This window comes from Bos indicus, chromosome 15 (genome assembly GCF_029378745.1).
Source record: "Bos indicus isolate NIAB-ARS_2022 breed Sahiwal x Tharparkar chromosome 15, NIAB-ARS_B.indTharparkar_mat_pri_1.0, whole genome shotgun sequence".
In the NCBI taxonomy this organism is placed as follows: domain Eukaryota; kingdom Metazoa; phylum Chordata; class Mammalia; order Artiodactyla; family Bovidae; genus Bos; species Bos indicus.
In genome coordinates this window covers 22504505-22527710 of record NC_091774.1, presented here as the reverse complement: position 1 = coordinate 22527710, position 23206 = coordinate 22504505, and the positions used below count along the sequence as shown (strand labels likewise).

The window sequence follows — 23206 nt, the reverse complement described above, 5'->3', positions numbered from 1 at the left end:
TCTGTGATGCTCCCTGAACTTCACGTTGGCCCTCGCCAGAGATCTCTATTTTTACAGCTACGTGCGTCATTGTCATTTCCAGCTGATAAACGCGTGAATGCAAGTTCACATCCTTCCTGCCTTAGGACTTGTGGGGGCTTGGCTCCGGCACTGGGTAGACAGCAGGGAAGGTCACTGAGAGAAGGAGGTTAGTTCTTTCCTTGTCCCCCCATGACATTCTAAGCTGTGATAAATTTATTGTTTGATGCAGCTGTTGAACCCAGTCCTGTTGTTTTTTTCTCAATCTTCAACCTCCTCCGCAGCCTTTCTGTGGCTTTTGAAATCCACTCTCCCCGAGTTTCCCAACCGTGTACTTCTTTGATCCTTCTCCAGCGGCCTGTCTAAGGGATCTTTTCAGCCCCTACTTCTTCCACTTTCTTCTGCCAGTTCTTTTGGCATCCTCCCAAGCTTTATCTGGGGTCTTCTTCCTTCTCCTACCCTTTCATCTTTTCCTCCCTCAATTTACTTTCACTTTTTAAAATTCATGCTCTCTGTGTACATGTATTAACATGTTTATTTGTCACCTGCTGTGTACTTTGCACTATACTAGATTTTTGGAATGCATGAAATGAGATGCACACAGTCCCAACTTCCACAGAATTTACTCTTTCCCCAATTGATTCATAAATTATAATTATATGATGTGTTAATGGAGAAGTACTGGTTGATAGGAGAGCATGTAATTTAGGGGCCTGTCCTAGTTTAAGTGGACAGTGAAGTCTTTCTTGAAAATCATTTTTAGCTAAAATCTGAAGGATGAGTAGGGATTTCTGAGGTAACAGCAGGGAGTATTCCAGGCAGTAGGAACTGTAGACTCTAACTCAGTATTCTAATCACACGGAGCTTCTTTCAGGACTTAAATACACCATGTTTCTTCCCACCTCAGTAGGTGTTGAAACAAGTTGAAACAGTAGGTGTTGAAACATCGTCTTCTCTCAGTCTTAACCTAAACTGATTCTTCACTGCATTTCCTCCTTCTCCCCAGTTCACTGCATTAGAAATCCCGGAGTCACTGATTTCCTTTCAGACAGACCCGAGAGCTACCCTTTCTGCTCCCTTCACCCCTCTGCCTGCCGTGGAGCTTCAGGGTGTGGTCCCGTCGCAACTAGATGCTGTGATGGTGACTGCAGTCTTAGCTTCCCGCCTTCTCTGCAAGTGCTTTCTTCCCCTGCCCTCCCCAGCATAGCCAATATGGACCTCTCGTTCTGAGACCCATTTTTCAGTTGTATTACTCCTTGGTTAAAAGACTCCCTGGTTAAAAGACTGGAGAATGAAATGGCAACCCACTCCAGTATTCTTGCCTGAAGAAGTCTGTGCACAGAGAAGCCTGGCAGGCCACAGTCCATGGAGTCACAAAAAGTCGGACACGACTGAATGACTGTCACTCACTGAAGAGACCTAGAGTAGATTCCTGATGCACAAAATCCAGACTGTCCTACTTTGGGTCCTCTGTTATCAGTCCTTGGACCTCCTCTCTCTAGTTCTGTTTCTCATTGCACACATTCTGGGACAAGCAGATATTCCACCTCTTTCCCCTGAAGACCTTGCTTTTTTCTGCCTTTTATTCTCTGTTCTAACTTTGGCCACCATGTCCTAGAAAGCTTTTCAACTACTGAAGCCCCCTGTGATTTCTTTGTCTCTGAACTCTACTTATAATATTTTCTATATTTCATATGTGCCAGTATTATTTCCTGACCTAAATTACAAGTTTAATAACATGAGACATGTCTTAGAGGAATTTTATATACCTAGTTTAGTATTCACCTAACTATAGGTACTTAATAAAGGCTTTGATGATGCCCAGGAGATTGATTTTTCCAGTTTTTTAAAAAATTGAAATGCATTTGATTTATACTATTGCATTATATTTCAGTTGTACAGCATACTTATTCAGGACTTGGCAAATTATAGTCCATTTTAGGTTATTACAAGATAATAGATATAATTCCCTGTGCTATACAGTAAATCCTTGTTGCTTATGTATTTTATATGTAGTAGTTTATAATTGTTAATCCAAAACTCCTAATTTGTGTCTCCCCTCTCCCTCCTACCTTTGGTAACCATAAGTTTGTTTTCTATTTCTGTGCGCTCAGAAGATTCATTTTGATATCATTTAGCAGATGCTGCCAATTCATTGCTAATCAAGGACTGTGAGTAGTTAATATTATAACTGTTGTGTCCTACACGTTGGACATGACTTGACAATAAATATCAATCTAGGTTGAAGACAAGAATAATTCATCTTACTGGGCTCTAATGCTCCAAGGTTCTCTTATATTAGTCAAGTTCTCACTTTTCACAGAATTAGACTTCCTTCTAATATTATAGCTATTTGCATAGTAGTGTTTTATAGTTTGCAAGTTTTACTTAAATGAATCATCTCATTTAATCCTCATTACAGCTTTTGAGCCAAATGGTATTATCCTTATTTTTTACAGAAGAAAGTAAAGTATAAAAAACTTAAATGAATGTGAATCACCCAGCTAGTTTTTATGGAGCCCAGACCAGAATCTAGGCTTTTGACTTAGAGTTCCTCTTCTAATTTTTTAAATATAATTTTTTTCCAGCTTTATTGAGATATAATTGACAAATGACATTATGTAAGTTTAAGGTATGTGTGCTAAGTCACTTCAGTCATGTCTGACTCTTTGCCTCCCTGTGGACTGTAGCCCATCAGACTCCTCTGTCCATGGGTTTCCATGCCCTCCTCCAGGGGATCTTCCCCACCCAGGGATCAAACCCACGTCTCTCACATCTCCTGTAGGCAGGCAGGTTCTTTACCATTAGAACCACATGGGAAGTCCAAGTTTAAGGTGTAAAATGTGAAGATTTCATGTATGTATATATTGTGAAATGATTACCACAGTAAGTTAGTTAATACATCCATCACCTTTTGTGGTGAGAGTATTTAAGGTCTTCTCTTAGGTGATTTCAAGTATACAACACTGTATTGTTTTAACTGTGGTTCCCATGCTCTACACTAGATCTGTAAAACTTAGGCGTCTGTAACTGAATTTTGTGCCTTTGACCAACATCTCTCCGTTTCCCCCAGCCCCTTCGTAACCCCCATTCTACTTTGTTTCTGTGAGTTTGACTTTGGGATTCTATACCTGAGTGAAGTCATATACTTGTCTATACAGGATATACTTGTCTTTCTGTGTCTGACTTATTTCACTTAGCATAATGCCCTCAGGGTTCATCCATGTTGTCACAAATAGCAGTATTTCCTTCTTTCTATGGCTGAATAATATTCGTTTTTGTGTGTATGCACGCGCGTGTGTCAGGTAGAGTGAGAGAGAGCAAGCTAGCTATCCATCCCACATTTCATCCTGTGACAGATGCTTAGCTCGTTTCATGTGTTGGCAATTGTGAATGATGCTGCAGTGAGCATCCGGGGTGCAGATATCGCTTCACGTTGGTGATTGCATTTCTTTCAGGTCCATACCAAAAGTCGGATTGCTGAATCATATGGTAGTTTTATTTTTGATTTTTTTGAGGAAACTCCATACTGTTTTCCATAATGGCTGTGCCAGTTCCCATTCCTACTAACAGTGCAGGGTTTCTCTCTTTTCTCCACATACTTGCCAGTACTTATCTCTTTTCTTTTTGATGATGGCCATTCTGTCAGGTATGAGGTTGCCATCTCATTGTGGTTTTGATTTGCATTTCCTTGATGATTGGTGATACTGAGCACCTTTTCACATACCTGTTGGCCATTTGTGTGTCTTCTTTGGAAAAGTGTCTGTTCAGGCCCTTTGCCCATTTTAAATCATATTTATTTGGCTTTTTGGCTGTTGAGTTCTACGAGTTCCTTATACATTGAGGATATTAATCCTTTACCAGATAGATGGTTTGCAGATATTTTTTTCTCTTTCCATAGGTTGCCTTTTTATTTTGGTCTCCTTTTTTAGCTGCCTTATTTCTTTTCTACTAGAGAAACTACCCTTGATCACACCTAATCATTTTTTGCCAGAGACCTTTGTCCTGGTGTATTGCAGTTGTTCGGTAACTGATTGCTATAAAAAAAAGAATATTCATCAGCTGCTTTCCAGAATAGATGAAAAGAGGTTACATTTCTCTTTTTAATGGGTTAGTATTTCAATTAATACAGTTTTTGCCTTGGTATCTTTCTAAAAACTTTAAATGCAATTTGCTTATGGATGGTGTGATGAGTGAAGTCTAAAGCTAACTGGTATAGTTGGGTGTTAACTAGTTACTGTCCATATCTCTGGTAAACCATGTGTCCAGCACCAAAGCTAAATAATCAGACCTGTAGCATGCCTGGCCAGAAAAAGCCAGGCTGAGCTCAAGTATTGAAATGTCAAACTCAGAGCTCCCTCACCAAAGGAGGTCTAGACTTGAGACTGTGAATCTTTACCCCTTGCCGGTTCTATTTGATTACAGAGGCATGGCACTTGTAAAGCTTTAAAAAACTTGTTTCATGTTTTTAAAATCCCTGGGAGCTACAGAGTGGGTGTTCAGACCAAAAAGGCTGCTTCCTGGAATGTTTATGCAAAGGATCATTTTTAGAGAGTTATGTGGAATGGAATTGGGTCTGACGTCAATTCGCAGTGTGCTTTCTCTCCCCTGGAGGAATAGCCATATGTAGAGACAGATGTGAGACTTGAAGTCTTTTTACATATAAATAATGCTGAGAGAGAATGAGAACAGTACTGTGAGTTAGAGGTTGGGGAAGAACAGAGTTTGCTGCAAGCCAGAGATGACCAAGTTGTTTTTATATGCACTTTTTCAAACCTTAAGTTTTGTATAACCTATAAGCCTAAATGTGCACAAAACATAAATGTACATTAAATTAGTAATAATACAATAATAATAGAGCAACTACCTGTGTAATCATCACCCAGGTCAACTACTAGAACATTATCAGCACCCAGAAGTTCCCCGAGTAATTCCTTTGATCACTACCCCATTCCCTCTTTTGCTTATAATAAAAGTGGTCTTGCTTTTCTCTTTAGATTTACTGCTTTTGTAAGCATTCCTAAACAACTTAAATTAGTTTTGCCTGTTTTTGAACCTCATATACATGGAATCATACTGCATTTTTATGTCTTGATCCTTTTGCTTAACATTTGTTTGTAACCACATGTTGATGAGTGTAGTGTAGTTTGTTCTCTTTTATTACAGTATAGATTTCATTGTATGGCTATATCACTATTGTTTTACTGTTGATCATTTTTTGGTTGTTTCCCATCTGGGCCAGCTGTAAATAATGCCACTTCGAATATTCTTGAACTTATCTTTTGGTGCATGCATTCCTGTTGGATATACATTAGCTTGAACCATGTGAAATTACCTTTTTTTTTTTTTTGTAAATCAGTCACGTATTAATGATTCCATATGGTTCATTCTAATACCTAGGAGTAGAATTTTTGGATCATAAGAAATGCATATGTTCAATTTTAGCAGATTCTGCCAAATTCTTTTCTGAAAATTTTGTACCAACTTAATCTCCTGCTAGCAATGTATAAGAATCGCTCCACATTCTGGTCAGTACTTGGTACTGCAATTTTTCATGTAATTTTGATTGGCATTTCCTTGGTTACTAATGCAGTTGAAAACTTTTTGGTTTTGGCCACTTTGATTTCTTCTTCTGAAGTACCTATTCGAATTATTTGCCCATTTTTCTGTTGGACAGTCCATTTTTTGTCTTATTGATTGGTAGGTGTTCTTTATATATTTTAGACATGAGTGCTTGATTGTTAATATATTGCATATATCTTCTCTCATTCTTTGGCTCATCGCTTCACTCTCTTAATGGTATCTTTGATGAATGGATATTCCCAATTTTAACATAATCAAATTTATCCATCATTTCTTTTATAGTTAATACTTTTTGTGCTTGTCTAAAAGAACTTTTGCCATGCGTTAGATTTTGACAGTAGTCTCCCATATTATCTTCCAAGAGTTTTGCTTTTCACATTTAGTTCTGTAATCCATTTGAAGTAGATTTTTTTACTTTATCAGTGTTTTTTCACTGAAGTATAGTTTATTTTACAATGTGTTAATTTCTACTATACAGCAAAGTGATTCAGTTATATATATTCATATATACATTCTTTTTAAAAAATACTCTTTTCCATTCTGGTTTATCATGGAATATTGAATACAGTTCTCTAAGCTATACAGTAGGTCCTTGTTGTTTATTTATTGTGCGCAGAAGTCCAATTTCATTTCCCCTCCAATGGATATTCAGTTGTCCCAGCATGCATTAGTGAAGACACCATACTCTTCCCACTGCTCTAAGGTGTCACTTGTATCATAGATTAGGGTCCATGTGTGTCTGTAAGCTGTTTTATTTGGTGGTCTGTTCTAATCCAGCACTAATACCTCGTTGTCTTAATTACCATAACAAGTACCCACCTTGTTCTTTTCCACGAGTGCCTGGACTGTCCTTGTCCTTTGCATTCCCAAATATATTTTAGAATCAGTTTGTCAATTTCATCAAAAAAGTCTATTGGCATTTTTATTGAGATTGCATTTAATCTCTCAATTTATTTAGAATTCACATCTTTATAATAGTGAGTCTTTAACCTAGAAATAAGGTTTATCTTAAAGGTCTACTTTATGGTTTACTAAAATTTTTTGAGATAAAATTCATCATTTCAATTATTTTTGATTATCCAATTTACCATTTTAATCATTTTTAGGTATATAATTCAGTTGCATTAAGAACATCCATACTGTTATGCAGTCATTACCACTCTCTTATCTCCAGAACTTTTTCAGTGACTTTCAGTATGTTCATAGTGTTTCAGAGCATTTCATTGCCCCTCCCCCAACCCACTGCAGAAAAAATACCCATACCCATTAACTCCCCCAATCCTTAGCAACCACTAATCTGCTTTCTATCTTAATGTATTTGCCTCTTCTGGACATTTCTTATAAATGGAGTTACACAAGAATGGTCTTTTGTGTCTCTTTCACTTAATATAATGTTTTCAAGGTTCATCTTTGTTGTAGTATGTATCCTTTTTAAGAAAGTGATATACCACTGCATTTTAGACCACATTTTAATTATATGAATATACCACATTATAAATTCATCAGTTGATAGACACTTGTCAATAAAATTCTATAATTTTTAATGGAGGCCTTGCCCATATTTTGTTAGGTTTATTTCAAGCCACATGTTTTCAAATCCTTGTGAATGGTACTTTTATAATATAATTTGAAAATATGTAATTTTTTCAGTATAATTTAATATGTTGTTTACTGCTGTTATGTAGGAATATATGATGTTGATTTTACATTCTATAAATAGTTTGAAGTTTGATAAACTCTCTTAATTCCAAACATTTTTCTGTTGACTCTTTTGGATTTTATGTATACCAATCATATCATTGTGATGAATAAATGAGTGTTTTTCTTTTCATTTCTTCTACCATTTGTTTTTTCCTTTCGTCTTTTGCTGCTGACTAGAATCTCTAGTGAAGTGTTGAATAGAGTAATGATAACAAGTGGCCTCGACTTATTCCTGCTTCCAAAGGAAAAGCTTTCAACCCTTCATCAAGGTTGAAATATGATATTTGCTATAGATCTAATTGTATTTCAAATGGTCTTTATCTTAGCTGAAACCTGGCATTCTTGGACAACTCTTTTTTGGTTGTAATTTTTAAGCAACATTTAGATGAGGTCCTGAGAGTACTTTGCCTCTCATTCGGTCATTTTGGGCAGTTGATGTATGACATTGGCAGTCACACTGACTTGAGTCCAGTATGGCTCTACTGGGCTTCCCTGGTGGCTCAGACAGTAAAGAATCCACCTGCAATTAGGGAGACCTGGGTTCGACCCATAGGTTGGGAAGATCTCTTGGACGAGAGCACGGCAACCCACTCTAGTATCTTGCCTGGAGAATCCCCATGGACAGAGGAGCCTGGTGGGCTGCAGTCCCATGGGGTCACAGAGTCAGACACAACTGAAACAGCTAAATACCCACATGGCTCTACTGTAAACTTTTGTCATTTTGGTGAGGATTATATATCTTTTTAGGGTGAGAACTTATTATTTGTTTATTTGTTATTTATTTCTATATCGTTAGCACTAACTTATTAATGCCTAGTATATTGTAGGGGCTTAATATAGATCTTGAAAAAAATGAAGTTATATAATTTGTTTCTGAGTCTTGGATTCCTCATTTATAAAATACAAATTAATAATTCCTCTATAGGCCTTTATATAATGATTTCAAAAATGATATGTGTAACATACTTGCATGTAAAAAAAACACTGAAAATTAGTAGTTTCCTTCCCTTGAGATATACTTTCCTTTAACTGACTACATTAGTAATTAAGAGGGTTCTGGGACTGATTTCTAATGTTGGGGGTTGGGGGGGTTCCCCACAGTAACAACAATTCTCAGACACCATCTGGGCATCCTACAACTCAATGCAACTCTCATGCTGTCTACCCAGAGACAGCATCCGACTCCACAGATTGAGGGCTTAGTCCTACAAGACTGCCCGCTTCTCTTGCCTACATCAGATGCCAATCTCAAGCCCAGGTTGGTACCTGTTTCTGACTGGCTGGTGACAGACTGGGGCCATGACCCCCTTCCTGGACTTCAGGTACTGGTTGTAAGTCCAGGTTGTTCCTTGTAATTCTGATTGACTGGATGTAAAGCAGAGTCTCCCACGACCCTCTCCTAGGGTTTGATTAATTTGCTAGAGTATCACACACAGAGAAACATTTTACTTACTAGAGAACTGGTTTGTTATAAAAGGGTATAATTCAGGAACAGCCAGATGGAAGAGATGAATAGGGCAAGATAGGAGGGAAGAGTTCGGGTCTTCATGCTCTTTCCACGTTCAGCACCCTTCCCAAATCTCCAAGCGTTCACCAACCTGGAAGTTTTCTAAACCTGGATTTTCAGGGTTTTATGGAGGCGTCCTGACACAGGAATGATTAATTAAATCACTGGCTGTCTCCAGCCCTTTACCCCTCCCCTGGTGACTGGAAAGACCAACATTCTATTCATATGGTTAGTTCATCTGGTGACCAGCATCCCTGCCATCTTTAGGGGATTTCCAAAAGTCACCCCATTAACCTAAGCTCAGTTGTGGTACACAGGGGCTACCTATGAATAACAAGACATTCCACTCACCATTATTGCTTTGAAGAGATATCAGGAACTGAGGATAAGAGTATAAACATTTTAACAAAAAAATGCTCCCATTGCTCTTATTGCCTAGGAAATTACCAGGGTTTTAGGAGCTGCCAGTCAGAAACCTTGGAAAAAGACCCCCCAAGAATATTTATTATAAATCATGTCACAGTGATGTTCTCCATCTTTGGGCTTTTATTTAACATCATAGAAACTTGTGTATTATATGATTTTGAACTGTGGTTGATTTACAATATTGTACTAGTTTGGGGTATACTGGCTTCTCTGGTGACTCAGCTGGTAAAGAATCTGCCTGCAATGAGGGAGACCTGGATTTGATCCCTGGGTTGGGAAGATTCCCTGGAGAAGGGACTGGCTACCTACTCCAGTATTCTGGCCTGGAGCATTCTATGGACTGTATAGTCCATGGGGTCGCAAAGAGTCAGATGTGACTGAGCGACTTCTACTTTGGGTATACAGCAGGTGATTCACACACAGACATACACACACATTCTTTTCAGAATCTTTCACATTATAGATTATTATAAGATACTGCATATAGTTCCCTATGCTATGCAATAAATCCTTGTTGTTTATCTTATATATAGTAGTGTGTACCTGTTAGTCACATTCTCCTAATTTATCCCTCTGCCACCCTTCTTCCTTTATAAACCATACATTTGTTTTCTATGTCTGTGAGCCTATTTCTGGTTTGTAAATAAGTTCATTAGTATTCTTTAGATTCCACATGTAAATGATATCATATAATATTCATCTTTTTCTGACTTACTTCACTTGTGATAATCTCTGGGTCCATCCATATTGCTGCAAATGGCACTATGTCATTCTTATTTATGGTTGAATGATATACAACATCTTCTTTATCGCTTCATCTGTTGATGAACACTTAGGTGCTTCCATGTTTGGGCTGTTTTAAATAGTGTTGCTATGAACATTAGTGTGTGTGTATTGAATTTTTTTTAAGTCTACAGATTTTTGATTATTATTATTATTAAAAAGGCTTAAAAATTTCTCCCCTGGCTTTGAGATGAGAGGAAGAATAGTTTGAGATGAACCATTTAACTGCAAAAGTATCCTACAGATTTTGTAGCATGTTCAGTTGAATTAATCAATTTTGTGAGAAGCACAGTACCAACATGGTTTTAAATTAAATGCATTAATAATTTCTTATGAGTACGAGTGATCCTCTGATGTATCCGTATTGTGAGCAACTGGATGACTCTAGTTTTGCCAATAGTTACTATATACATTTCATAATCTCTACTCTTGCAGTCCTTGTATCTGCTTTACTGATCTTTTCTGCAGGGACAGTCCTTGTGTCTCTGTCAGTTCTGTTGAAGTTTGAAGGAAACAATGTGCATGATGTCTTTGAACTACTTATGAGGTATACGGTGACCCTGCTGGCTCTCTGTCAGCAGAGACGGGGCTTCTCACACATTAACATTTTTGTTTGATCAGGCCTCTCAATCTCTGAAACAAAAGGTGATAGTTTGGAAGGGAGCAGTAGTGAGCCACAAAAGAAAGTTTTTTGAGTAGGTTGTGGACTCTTGCTAGCTTCAAAAGTGTTTGTGAGACTAGAGAGACTTCATGCCCAAACTGGAGTCAAAACTCCCAGAGCCTACATGTATATTTGGCTGGGTGAGTTGATGTCTCCTCCCTCCCCCAGGAGCCTAAATAATACCCTAACACCCAGCACTCTTATCTGAGCGAAGAGAGCACTGATAACATCTGAGGACTTTGATGTTTGTGCTTCTAAAACCCTGCCTGAATTCTTAGGGTTACAATTTATCTTTCTTACCCTGAAAGGACCTTTGCAATTCCTGATAAGAGTTCATCTTTCTCCATTGCAGATTGACATCAGTAAATGCCATTATTTAGTGGATTTGGACACCATGAGAGAAACACCCCGGGAGCCAAAATATTCATCCAATAGAGAAGAATGGATCAACTTGGCCTACAGACCATTCCTTGATGCTTCTAGGTATGTGGCTTTAATCCTAAGCAATGTACTAGGACTAATAAGGATGAAAGTTGGAATCTGGGATTGAATAACTTCCAGTCCTGGGCTAACTCTAGTATCCATTTTATTTTATCTGTGTCCAGTTCCCTGAGAAATCTAAAAGAGTGCTGTCCTTTTCTAGGCATCAGAACGCAAAGTATATTCTGGTATCATCCAAATAAAAGAATCTATAAACAGATAGATCCACTGAAGAAGACACAAAATGTTTGACATTGAGTATTTTTGACAATAAACTTCAGCTTTCTTAACCAGAGTTTTCTAATACTGTTAGGAAGATTGACTATGTTCTTTGTGGAGCTAGAAATTCATATCGATTATTTTTGGCTCAGTCAGAGATGAGGCCAGGCCTTACTACATCTTAAGTAAAGAAACCAAATAGACTAGACCTTGACTAGCTCTTCAGAAAGGCCTCAGAATTCATGATAAGAGGGGAGTCAGGACGTTCAGGTAAAGCAGTAATGAATGGGAAAGAATTAGAAGGTATAGGTTGTCTGTGGGCCCAGGTCCAGGTAGACAGACAGTTGAAGTTCAAGGAGATTAAAGCTGAAGGAGCTCCAAGGAGGTCTCATAGGCAAAGCCCAGGATCCAAGAGGTCAAGTAAAAACCAAAGGGTGAAGGACCAGGTCTTGAGAGGCAGATTTGGAACTCAGAAACAGGGAAGAAAATATTTTCAGGAAGACAGAATGATCAGAACCTACTGATAAATAAGGTGAAGAATAACAACTGTCTATTGGATTTGACAGTTGATAAAAGCAATTTTGGTGGAGTGGTGGGGGCATAGAATTTGAGAGATTAGAGGGATTGAAGCAAAAATGGCAGGGAGAAACGCACCAAGATGGTGGAGTAGAGGGCATATGCTCAGCGCTTCTTACGAAAACACCAAAGTCATAACTAACTGCTAAACAATCACTGACAAAAAGAATTGCTGAAACCTACCAAAAAGATACCCTACAACCAAAGACAAGAAGAAGCCACAACGAGATGGCAGGAGGGGCACAATCATGATAAGCTCAAATCCCATAGACACCAGGTGGGCGACCTACAAACTGGAAAATAATTATACCATAGAAGTTCTCCCACAGAAGTGAACTTTCCAAGCCCCACATTGGACTGCCCAGCCCAGGGGTCTAGCAGCAGGAGGAGGAGCCCCCAGAGAATCTGACTTTGGAGACCAGTGGTATTTGAGCACAGAAATTCCACAGGACTGGGGGAAACAGAAACTCTCCTCTTGGAGGGCATACACAGGGTGTTATGGGCATCCAGATCCAGGGAAAAATGCAGGGACCTCATAAGAGACTGGGTCAGACTTACCTGCTAGTGTTGGAGGGTCTCCTATGGAGGCAGGGGATAGCTATGGCTCACTGGAGAGACGGACACTGGTGGCATGGGTCTGACAAGTGCTTATTGGCATGAGCCCTCTAGGAGGCTGCCATTTTCTAACTAAGACCCGGCCCCACCCAACAACCTGTAGGCTCCAGTGCTGGGACTTCTCAGGCCAGACAACCAACAGGGTGGGAACACAGCCCCATCCATCAGCAGACAGTCTGCTTAAAGTTGTCCTGAATAAACAGCTGCCTGATATAAACACACCCTCAGATATGGCCCTTCCCACCAGAGGGACAAGCCCCAGCTCCACCCACCAGTAGGCGGGTACCAGTCCCCCCAACTAGGAAACCTGCACAAGCCTCTTAAGACAGTCTCATCCACCAGAGGACAGACAGCAGAAACTAGATGAACTACAACCCTGCAGCCCATGGAACGGAAATCACAATCACAAAAAGTTAGACAAAGTGAGATGGTAGAGGAATATGTCCCAGATGAAGGAATAAGATAAAATCCCAAACAACTAAGTAAAGTGGAGATAGGCAATCTACCTGAAAAAGAATTTAAGAATAATGATAGTAAAGATGATCCAAGATCTTGGGAAAAGAATGGAGCCAAAGATTGAGAAGATACAAGAAATGTTTAACTAAGACATAGAAGAACTAAAAAACAAACAGAGATGAACAATATACTAATTGAAATAAAGAATACACTAGAAGGAATCAGTAGCAGAATAATTGAGGCAGAAGAAGATATGTGACCTAGAAGACAGAATGGTAGAAATCACTGCTGTGGAATAGAATAAAGAAAAAAGAATGAAAAGAAATGACAGTTTAAAAGACTTCTGGGATGACATTAAATATACCAACATTTGCATTATAGGGATCACAGAAGAAGAAGAGAAAGAGAACATATCTAAGAAAATATTTGAAGAGATAATATAATAACTGAAAACTTTCCTAACATGGGAAAGGAAACAATTATCCAAGTCTAGAAAATGCAGAGAGGCCTAGGCAGGATAAACCCAAGGAAGAACACACTGAGACACATAGTAATCAAATTAGTAAACATTATAGACAAAGAAAAAGTATTAAAAGCAACAAAGGAAGAGTACCAGATAATGCACAGGGGAACTCCCATAAGGTTATCAGCTGATTTCTCACCAGAAACTTTGCAAACCAGAAGGGAGTGGCAGGATATATTTAAAGTGATGAAAAGGAAGAACCAACAACCAAGAATACTCTACCCAGAAAGACTGTCAGATTTGATGGTGAAATCAAAAACTTTACAGACAAGCAAAAACTCAGAGAATTCAGCACCACCAAAACAGCTCTGCAACCAAGTCTAAAGGAACTTCTCTGGGGATAAAAAGGCCGCAACTAGAAACAAGAAAATTACAAATGGAAAAATTCACCAGTAAAGGCAAACAAACAGTAAAGGTAAGAAATCACCTGCACACAAATATGATATCAGACTATGAGAAGAGGAGAGCACAAATGCAGGATATTGGAAATGCATTTGGTATTCAAAGATGAGTAGGTTAAAACAGTATTGTTTATATATAGATTGCTCTAGCAAAGCCTTCTGGTAACTGCAAACTGAAAAGCTACAGTAGACACACACACGCACACACACAAAGGAATCAAAACACAACACTGAAAGTCAATCATCAAATCAAAGTGAGGGGAACAAAAGAAAGGAAGAAAAAAGACCTACAAAAACAAATCCAAAACAGTTAACAAAGTGGCACTAGGAATATAGATATTGATAATTACCTTAAGAGCTACCCCACACCCAAGCTCAGGGGCAGCAGCCGAGAGGAGCTACCCCACATCCAAGGTAAGGAGCAGTGGCTGCGCTTTGTGGGAGCAGCCATGAAGAGATACCCCTCGTCCAAGGTAAGAGAAACCCAAGTAAGATGGTAGGTGCTGAGAGAGCATCAGAGGGCAGACAGACTGAAACCACAATCACAGGCAACTAGCCAATCTGATCACATGGACCTCAGCTTGTCTAACTCAGTGAAACTAAGCCATGCCGTGTGGGGCCACCCAAGACAGAGGGGTCATGGTGGAGAGGTCTGACAGAATGTGGTCTACTGGAGAAGGGAATGGCAAACCACTTCAGTATTCTTGCCTTGAGAACTCCATGAACAGTATGAAAAGGCAAAAAGATAGGACACTGAAAGATGAACTCCCCAGGTGCCCAATATGCTACTGAAGATGCTGAAACTCCAATATTTTGGCCACTTGATACGAAGAGCTGACTCATTTGAAAAGACCCTGATGTTGGGGAAGATTGAAGGCAGGAGGAGAAGGGGACAACAGAGGATGAGATGGTTAGATGGCATCACTGACTCAATGGACATGAGTTTGGGTAATCTGCAGAAGTTGGTGATGGACAGGGAGGCCTGGTGTGCCGTGGTTCATGGGGTCTCAGAGTCGGACACGACTGAGCGACTGAACTGAACTGAAACAGATTAAAGGCTCCAACCAAAAGACATAGACTGGCTGAATGGATGACGAAAACAAGTCCACATATATGCTGTCTACAAGAGACCCACTTCAGATCAAGGGACATGTACAGAACTGAAAGTGAGGGGATGGAAAAATGCATTCCATTAAAATGGAAAAAAAAAAAAAAAAGCTGGAGTAGCAATATCATAGCAGACAAAATAGACTTTAAAATAAAGATCTAGTACAAAAGACAAAGAAGAACCCTACATAGTGATCAAAGGATCAATCCAAGAAGAAGCAGCTATAACAGTTTTAACTATATATGCGAAACATAGGAACACCTCAATTTAAAGGCAGAAATTAATACTGTTTAGGTTGGTGCAAAAGTAACTGTGATTTTTGCATTGTTGAAATTTGCCATTTGATATTGGAATACATTATAAATAAATGTGGTTAAGTTATACATCATTTTAATGCACATTTCTTCATTGTTTTTTTTTGCTAATGACTTAATACTTGCTGTTTATTTTATATTTATTTTAGACTATGGGTATACTGTTAGACAAAAAGCAAATTTGGGTGATTTTCTTGAGTTCAAAATGGGTTATAAAGAAGCAGAGACAACTTGCAACATCAGCAACACATTTAGCCCAGGAACTGTTAATGAACATCCAGTGCTGTGGTGGTTCAAGAACTTTTGCAAAGGAGATGAGAGCCTCGAAGATGAGGAGCTTAGTGGCTGGCCTTTACCAATCAGAAGCTGATAATGACAGTTGAGAGCCATTATTGAAGCTAATGCTCTTACAACTACACGAGAAGTTGCCGAAGAACTCAGTGTCAACCATTCTATGGTCATTCGGCATTTGAAGCAAATTGAAAAGGGTGAAAAAGCTTGATAAGTGGGTGCCTCATGAACTGACTGGAAATCCAAAAAAATCATTGTTGTGAAGTGTCATCGTCATCTTTTTTTATTCTGTGCAATAACTGCAAACCATTTCTCAATCGAATTGTGACATGTGACAAAAAGTCGATTGTATATGACAACTGGTGATGACCAGCTCAGTGGCTGGACTGAGAAGAAGCTCCAAAGCACTTCCCCAAGACAAACTTGCACCAAAAAAGGTCATGGTCACTGTTTGGGGGTCTGCTTTCTGTCTGATCCACTACAGCTTTCTGAATCCCAAGGAAGCCATTATATCTGAGAAGTATGCTCAGTAGATCAATGAGATACACCAAAAACTGCAACATCTCCAGCCACCATTTGTCAATAGAAAGGGCCAGTTCTTCTCCATGACAATGCCTGACCATAGGTCACACAACCAGTGCTTCAAAAATTGAATGAATTTGGCTTCAAAGTTTCGCTTCATCCTCCATATTCACCTGACCTCTCACCAACTGGCATCTTGACAATTTTTTGCAGGGAGAATGCTTCTACAACCAACAGGATGCAGAAAATGTTTTCTAAGAGTTCATTAAATCCTGAAGAACAGATTTTTATGCTACAGGAAAAAGCAAACTTATTTCTCATTGGCAGAAATGTGTTGATTGTAATGGTTCCTATTTTGATTAATAAGTGTGTGTTTGAGCCTAGTTATTTAAAATTCACGATCCAAAACCATGATTACGTTTGCACCAACCTAATAACAACCATAAAAGGAGAAATCAACAGTAACACAATAATAGTGCGGAACTTTTAACACCCACTTTCATTAATGGACCAGATGGACTTACTTGATATTTATAGAGCATTCCATCCAAAAGCAGCTGAATACACATTCTTCTCAAGTGCACACAGAATATTCTCCAGGGTTGATCACATTCTGGGCCACAAAACGAGCCTCAGTAAATTCAGGAAAATTGAAATCATGTCAGTCATCTTTTCCAACCACGACACTGTGAAATTAGAAATCAATTACAAGAAAAAAACTGTTAAAAACATAAGCACGTGAAGGCTAAACAATAGGCTAATAAACAACTGATGAATCACTGGAGAAATCAAAGAGGAAATCAGAAAATACCTAGAGACAAATGACCACGAAAACATAATGACGCAAAACCTATGGGATGCAGCAAAAGCAGTTCTCAGAGGGAAGTTTATAGTGATACAATCTTGCCTTGGGAAACAAGAATCTCAAACAACCTAACCTTACATCTAAAGCAACTAGAGAAAGAACAAAGCCCAAAGTTACTAGCAGGAAAGAAATCATAAAGATCAGAGCAGAAATAAATGAAACAGAGATGAAGAAAACAATAGAAAAGATCAATCATCATGTCCTTAAGTGAGTAAGGAGGGAGTGGGGGTAGGCATTGAAGGAGTGGGAGACCATGACAGATGATAGGATCATGACCTGATACTCAAAAACATTGTCAGAATCAGAACAGTAGTAGGAGGGAACTTGAAATTCCCTTTCAAGCAGCAGCAAAGGTATGAATTTCTCTGCATCATACATATTCTTTTGGTGCCTGACTTGTTATTTGATACAGTATTTGGAGAGCAGGTCACTGTCGTGGCTTCATTTTTGAGTTGAGGAAACTATGACGACATGAGATCTGGGCCTGAAAAGATCTCCAGCCCAGGAGGGTCAGTAGTTCCCTAACAGCCTTCCTGTTAACAAAGGGAAGCAATGGGTGACGGATACTGACCAGCAGTACCTTGGTCACAGAATGGGGCAAGGGAGTATTTTTGAAGCAACTTTTTTTTTTTCCCTTTTGGTCTTAAAGGATTGGAGTGGGAAAAGTTCCTCATCTTCCCATTTCCCCTTTTGGTAGCACGTGGGCCCAGCAGCTGGTAGCACGTGGGCCCAGCAGCTGGTAGACATGAACTGAGAGCCTGTTTAAGGCAAAGAAGCCTGATGCTTGTACACTGCTCACCGGAGAACTGGAAATCTCCTGAGGGAAGAGCAGAAGGTGTTGGGCACCTTCTCACCTGCCTTGTGGCGAGCAGAGAGTGACAGAGGTGACCACACTGTCACTCAGTGATGTGGCCAAGCATCGCTCCTCCAGGGCCCTCTGTTCAGCACTCTCCTCAGTTACTGGGAGCAGGGGACACACTGGGAGCCCATGAAACATGAGAGCCTTTCCCAGAGATACTATTTGCTGCTCCCCACTGAACATCTGCTTCCCTAAGCAGCTAGATTTTAAGGGCAGAAATAAGGCATAGTTTGACAGACATTTGTATGATAGGCTCAGTTTGATAGACATTCATTGGCCGTCTTCTGCATATAAGACTTTATAGACTGTGTGCAGACAAGACCACTGCCTTGGGAATTTATAGTTTACCTGGGGAGATGCACCATAGTTCAGAGAGGTGCTACTGGGGCGTGAGAGGGTGGCGTTAGCTCCAAAAGGCTAGAATGGGTGAGACCAAGGAAGATTCCAAGAGGACATGACATCTGAAGATTACACTGGCTCCACTGGGGGGGGTGGACTGGAAGGCGGGACGGTAGGAGGCATTCAAACAAGCTGGGAGGCTATTCTGCTTGACTCAATGAGCCGTGACGAGGAAGTGAACTCAGCTGTAAAGGATGAATGGACTCAGGAGACACATTTTTGCAGAAAAGGATCAGGCCAGAGTTTGGATCCCAGAAGCCCACAATTTTCTCCAGTGGCCTTGATCAAGCGTTTAATATTTTCCTCTGTTCTATTAGAAATGCAGTGCTAGTCGCTGTTACGGTTTTCTTTCTCTAGCTAGGCTGCTCCCTGACCGGAAGCTTTCACACATTGAGCAGCACTTGCCAGAGAGACAGGACCCTAAGCTTATCCCGCTGTACGTCCTGTCTCTCCTGTTGGTCCCTGGTGCCGCTTCATTTAACATCGAGCACACGTCCAGTGGAGGTGGAGGAAAGGAGAAGACCCCTGGAGAATGCCTTCAGAGGTTTTCGATTTCCCATAAGTTGTACTCATTTCCCTAAACTGGCATTCTTTTCATGACCGTGTGCTGAGAAAAAAAAAAAGAAATCTGTTGGTTACAGATTTCTTGAAGATATGCAAAGCATAATGGAAGTTTATTTGAAAGTATGTGAAGTATAATGAAAAGAACAGGAGGTCAGAAGACATGTGCATTCAGTCCTGGTTACTTGCTGTTGTTCCTCTCTGTTCCCACACTTCCACATCAGTAAAACAGAGATAATATTTTATATATTTTATGGGAATGTTGGAAGGATTAAAGGAGAGCTGAAATACGAAAGTGTTTTTAAATTCGAAAGCGTTATATAAATATCAGGCCTTCCTATTAATTAGCAGGCTGCCTGAAGCTCCAAAGTTATGCTGATTTTCTGTACATTTCTCTTCCTCAGCCATTCCTAGTATGTACTGACCCAACTGCAAAAACAGCAGGATCTTCCAGCGCCCTTTGCCACAGCAGTGTGTAACTGTCAGCACTGTGACATCTGATGTTGCTGACTTTGGGCCAGTTAAGTTGGGCTGTACTGTGGGAGGCGGTGTGCCTCAGAGATACCCCTCTGAGGTGGTGCATGAAATGCCCTTGAGAACTCGACCCTGGGATGTCTTTGAGCCTCTCAAATGGGGCTGTTACATTTCCTCTGTCTTCATGAAACAATGGTTTTTGTATTTTAGCAATTTATGTAACAGGGAGGAGAATGGCACTATCCACATGTCATAGTCACTCATGTCTTAGACCCTAGATCAGGTGGGCTGCAGGCCTAGCTGTTATCTAGCTCTTCCTGAGGAAGGGTTTTCATGAGCCTGTGACATACCACCACATGATCTTTTTAGAAATGTAAGCAGGTTAGTTTCTCAAATGTTTTAAGTCCCTGAAATTTATTATTTTTAATTTTTAAAAAATCTGTGTATTTTTGGCCGTGCTGGGTCTTTGTTGCTGCGAGGGCTTTTCTCTAGTTGTGGTGAGCGGGGGCCGCTCTGCGGTTGCAGCGTGCAGGCGTCTCAGTGTAGTGGCTCCTCTTGTGGAGCACAGGCTCTCGGGCGCACAGGCTTCGGTAGTTGCGCACGTGGGCTCAGTAGTCGCAGCTCCCAGGCTCTAGAGCACAGGCTCAGTAGTGGTGGCACGTGGAACTTAGCTGCTCTGTGGCATGTGGGATCTCCCCAGACCAGGGATCAAACCCATGTCTCCTGCACTGGCAAGCAGATTCTTTACCACTGAGCCACCAGGGAAGCCCAAGCCCCTGAAATACAAATCTGCTTTCTTTAGAGTTCACTTTGAGATCATTTTTTTCCTTCCTTTATCCATCTCTCTGTCTTTCTAGCCATCTGACACCCACTTAATCAGCAGGTATTTTTGAACAGTGCCAGGAACTGTGATGGATCTTAAGTGTATATGACGGTGAACACAAACTCTCTGTCCTCTTGAGCCCTACAGCATAATGGGGAGGCTAGCATTAAACAAATAACCATCTAGATCAGTCTAGAATTACAGCCCTGTTAGGTACTTTAAGAGAAAAGTACAGGGTGCTCAGAGAGAAGGAGACGCCCCTGGAGTCTGCTTTTAAGTCATGAAGCCAGCTGGTTAAGCAGGTTTGGAAATCAGAAAATATTTATTGAAAAGCTATAATGTTCTTGTCACAGCACTAGATTATTTAGGGGTTATGAAAGAAGCAATTAGACACAGATTTTTACCTTTGAATAATTTACAACTTTTGTAGTTCCTTTTGTAAAATTTTGTAGGGATTCCCTGGTGGCCCAGATGGTGAAAAAACAAGAGTCTACCTGCAATGTGGGAGACCCGAGTTGGATCCCTGAGTCAAGAAGATTCCCCTGGAGAAGGAAATGGTAAACCACTCCAGTATTTTTGCCTGGAAAATCCCATGGACAGAGGAGCCTGGGAGGCTATAGTCCATGGGGTTGCAAAGAGTCGGACACAACTGAGGGACTTCACTTTCGTTCTTTGTAGTCACACATAAACACCTTGAAAATAGGACTAAGACCATGTGAAAGTGTTAGTCGTTCAGTTGTGTCTGACTCTTTGTGACCCCATGGACTGTAGCCCCCCAGGCTCCTCTGTCTATGGGATTCTCCAGGCAAGAATACTGGAGTGGGTAGTCATTCTCTTCTCCAGGGGATCTTCCTGACCCAGAGATCGAACCTGGGTCTCCTGCACTGCAGGCAAATTCTTTACCATCTGAGCCGCCAGAGAAGACATTAAGGCCATAGAAGGTGCTGGGTGGTGTGCTAAAACTTCAGAGAAAGGAGAGCTCTGTGGAGGTTAGAGTGTACCAGGAAGGTCTCCTGGAGAAGGTGGTGCTTAGCCAAAGTGTACAAGAAAAAGGATTTGTATTCGTGGTAAAGAGGGCAGAATCATATCTGTAATTCAAGAAGAAGGAATCATGAACACAAGTAGAAAAAGTAAAAGAAGCCTGTTAAAAGAGGGGACCCGAGGGTCCATAGAGGAAAGCTTAATTTACCTCTTTGATTTAAATTTGCTTTTAGTTAGAGTGATCTGTAATATAGTATCCAAATGAGAACACTTTTGAAAGTAAAAGGGACCCTGCCCTGGGTGAGTTGAGATAGCTGGTCATCCTGTCGTAATGTGACTGGAATACAATGGCTTATCCCAGAAAGCAGGACTGGAGAGCGGAGCACATGGTTATGGTCATTCCATGTCTAGCATCAGGTTTGCCCATAGGTCACTTATTTGATTTAATTTTCAGACGTTGCTTGGTGCCATAGCCTGGATTGCGCCTTAGCTGTCTGAAAGGAAAGCGGTGAGGCTAGTTTGAAGACAGTACCAGCACGTAGAAAAATCACACTCTTGAGTGTGTGCCAGGGGAGACTCAACCCCCGGGGAAGCAACCTAAAATTATTAGGACAGTGCTGTGACTGGTGCAAATTTAGGAATTCTAAATATCTATGAATATGTGAAGAGGCGTGTTTTCTGCTGAAATTGTTGGAAGATAAGCAGAGTTTCCTGTTGGACTGTTGGAGAAGGACTCAGAAAGAGGGCTGAACATTGTAAACCTGTCTGGGAGAATGGCCGCCCAGATGCCCACCCATGCTCTTCCAATAAGACTTCTTTGCTTTATCGGAGGACTGGAGAGGCCAGACCACATTAGATCTTCTTATGTCTAGAAGATCCAGACATAAGATTTTTATTTATTTTTTTAATTTTACTTGGAGCATAATGACTTTACAGTTGTGAGGGTTTTTGCCATATAGCAGTATGAATTAGTCATGGGTATACATGTGTCCCCTCCATCAGGCACAAGATCTTGATAACTATTTTCTAGTCTCCTCCCACGCATGACTGGTACCAGAGCTGCAACTTCCTCTCCCTAAGTTTGCTGTGTCTGTGTCTGGCTAATATTATTAGCGTTTATCAAACTTCCAAGATATGGGGGCTAAACTCGTTGACATATCACTTTTTAAACCAGACACATTTGTCACCCTTTGGACATCTCATATTACATACTTTCTAAAATGAGCGGATTTTTTTGTTTTCTTTCTTTCTTTGAAGCATGATATAATGGCTACTTGTATAAAATAGTTGGACAAGTGGGTGGATGTAATGGTTACTCTGAGATTCCTCAGGGAGGAGTGAAGGGAGACTGTTGCAATAACTCAGCTGGATGGTGGGTTCCTTTCTAAGGGTGGTGAGAGTGTTTGGCTGAGGGAGTCTGGTGGGGAATGCCTCTCCAGGATGTTGGAGTTGGCCTGCTGAGCAGCAGAGCCTGTTTGTAGCTTTAGAAACAAGTCGGGAGGCCCGGCCACTGCTTTGCAGCCACTTCCCACCCACTTTTTCCTCCTTCGTTGTAGGTCCCTTCTGTTTTGCTGTCTTTGCCTTCACCTTTGATTTTTGGATTGTGATATTTTATTCTTCCCCGTTTTGGAACCTATTGGCCTCATCCAGCTGAATTTTAGGCTTGCCTGACAAGGGATGTGAGATAATTTGGGGACACTTAGTAGGGCAGGATTTCAAAGCCCTGCCCAATGTATCATTACAGGTAGATGCAAGCGAAGAGTTAAACATAACATCTTCAGCTGGTGTGGTAGGGGAGGGGCCTTTACACTCATCAGTGGATTTCTGTAGAGCCAGGTGGGGGTTGTGGCGATAGCACCTGATGCTTGTGTTCTTTCAGTGTCCAGCACAGGATCCTCGTGGAAGTTTTCAGCTGAGACTATTACTTTCCTTTTAGCATCCAGAAAGTGAATCCAGCAGCTGTGAGGCCATGGTGCTGAATCCAGTTTGGTTCTGTGTCATTGTCTCGTGGATAGCAGGCATCATGTCCCAACTCTAACCCCAGCACAAGCAGAACTGTT

The 23206-nt window shown here is 40.5% G+C and overlaps 1 protein-coding gene across 3 annotated transcripts in view; it reads left to right on the top strand.

The window, feature by feature from the left end:
* The window catches only part of ALG9 (ALG9 alpha-1,2-mannosyltransferase), a 113253-nt gene that overhangs the window by 72397 nt on the left and 17650 nt on the right, over positions 1-23206 (top strand). For all 3 annotated transcript variants that reach the window (XM_070803395.1, XM_070803396.1, XM_070803397.1), the window contains exon 14: positions 11032-11162. In XM_070803395.1, coding sequence (XP_070659496.1) covers positions 11032-11162 — 131 coding nt within the window. The remainder of the gene's footprint in view (positions 1-11031; positions 11163-23206) is intronic.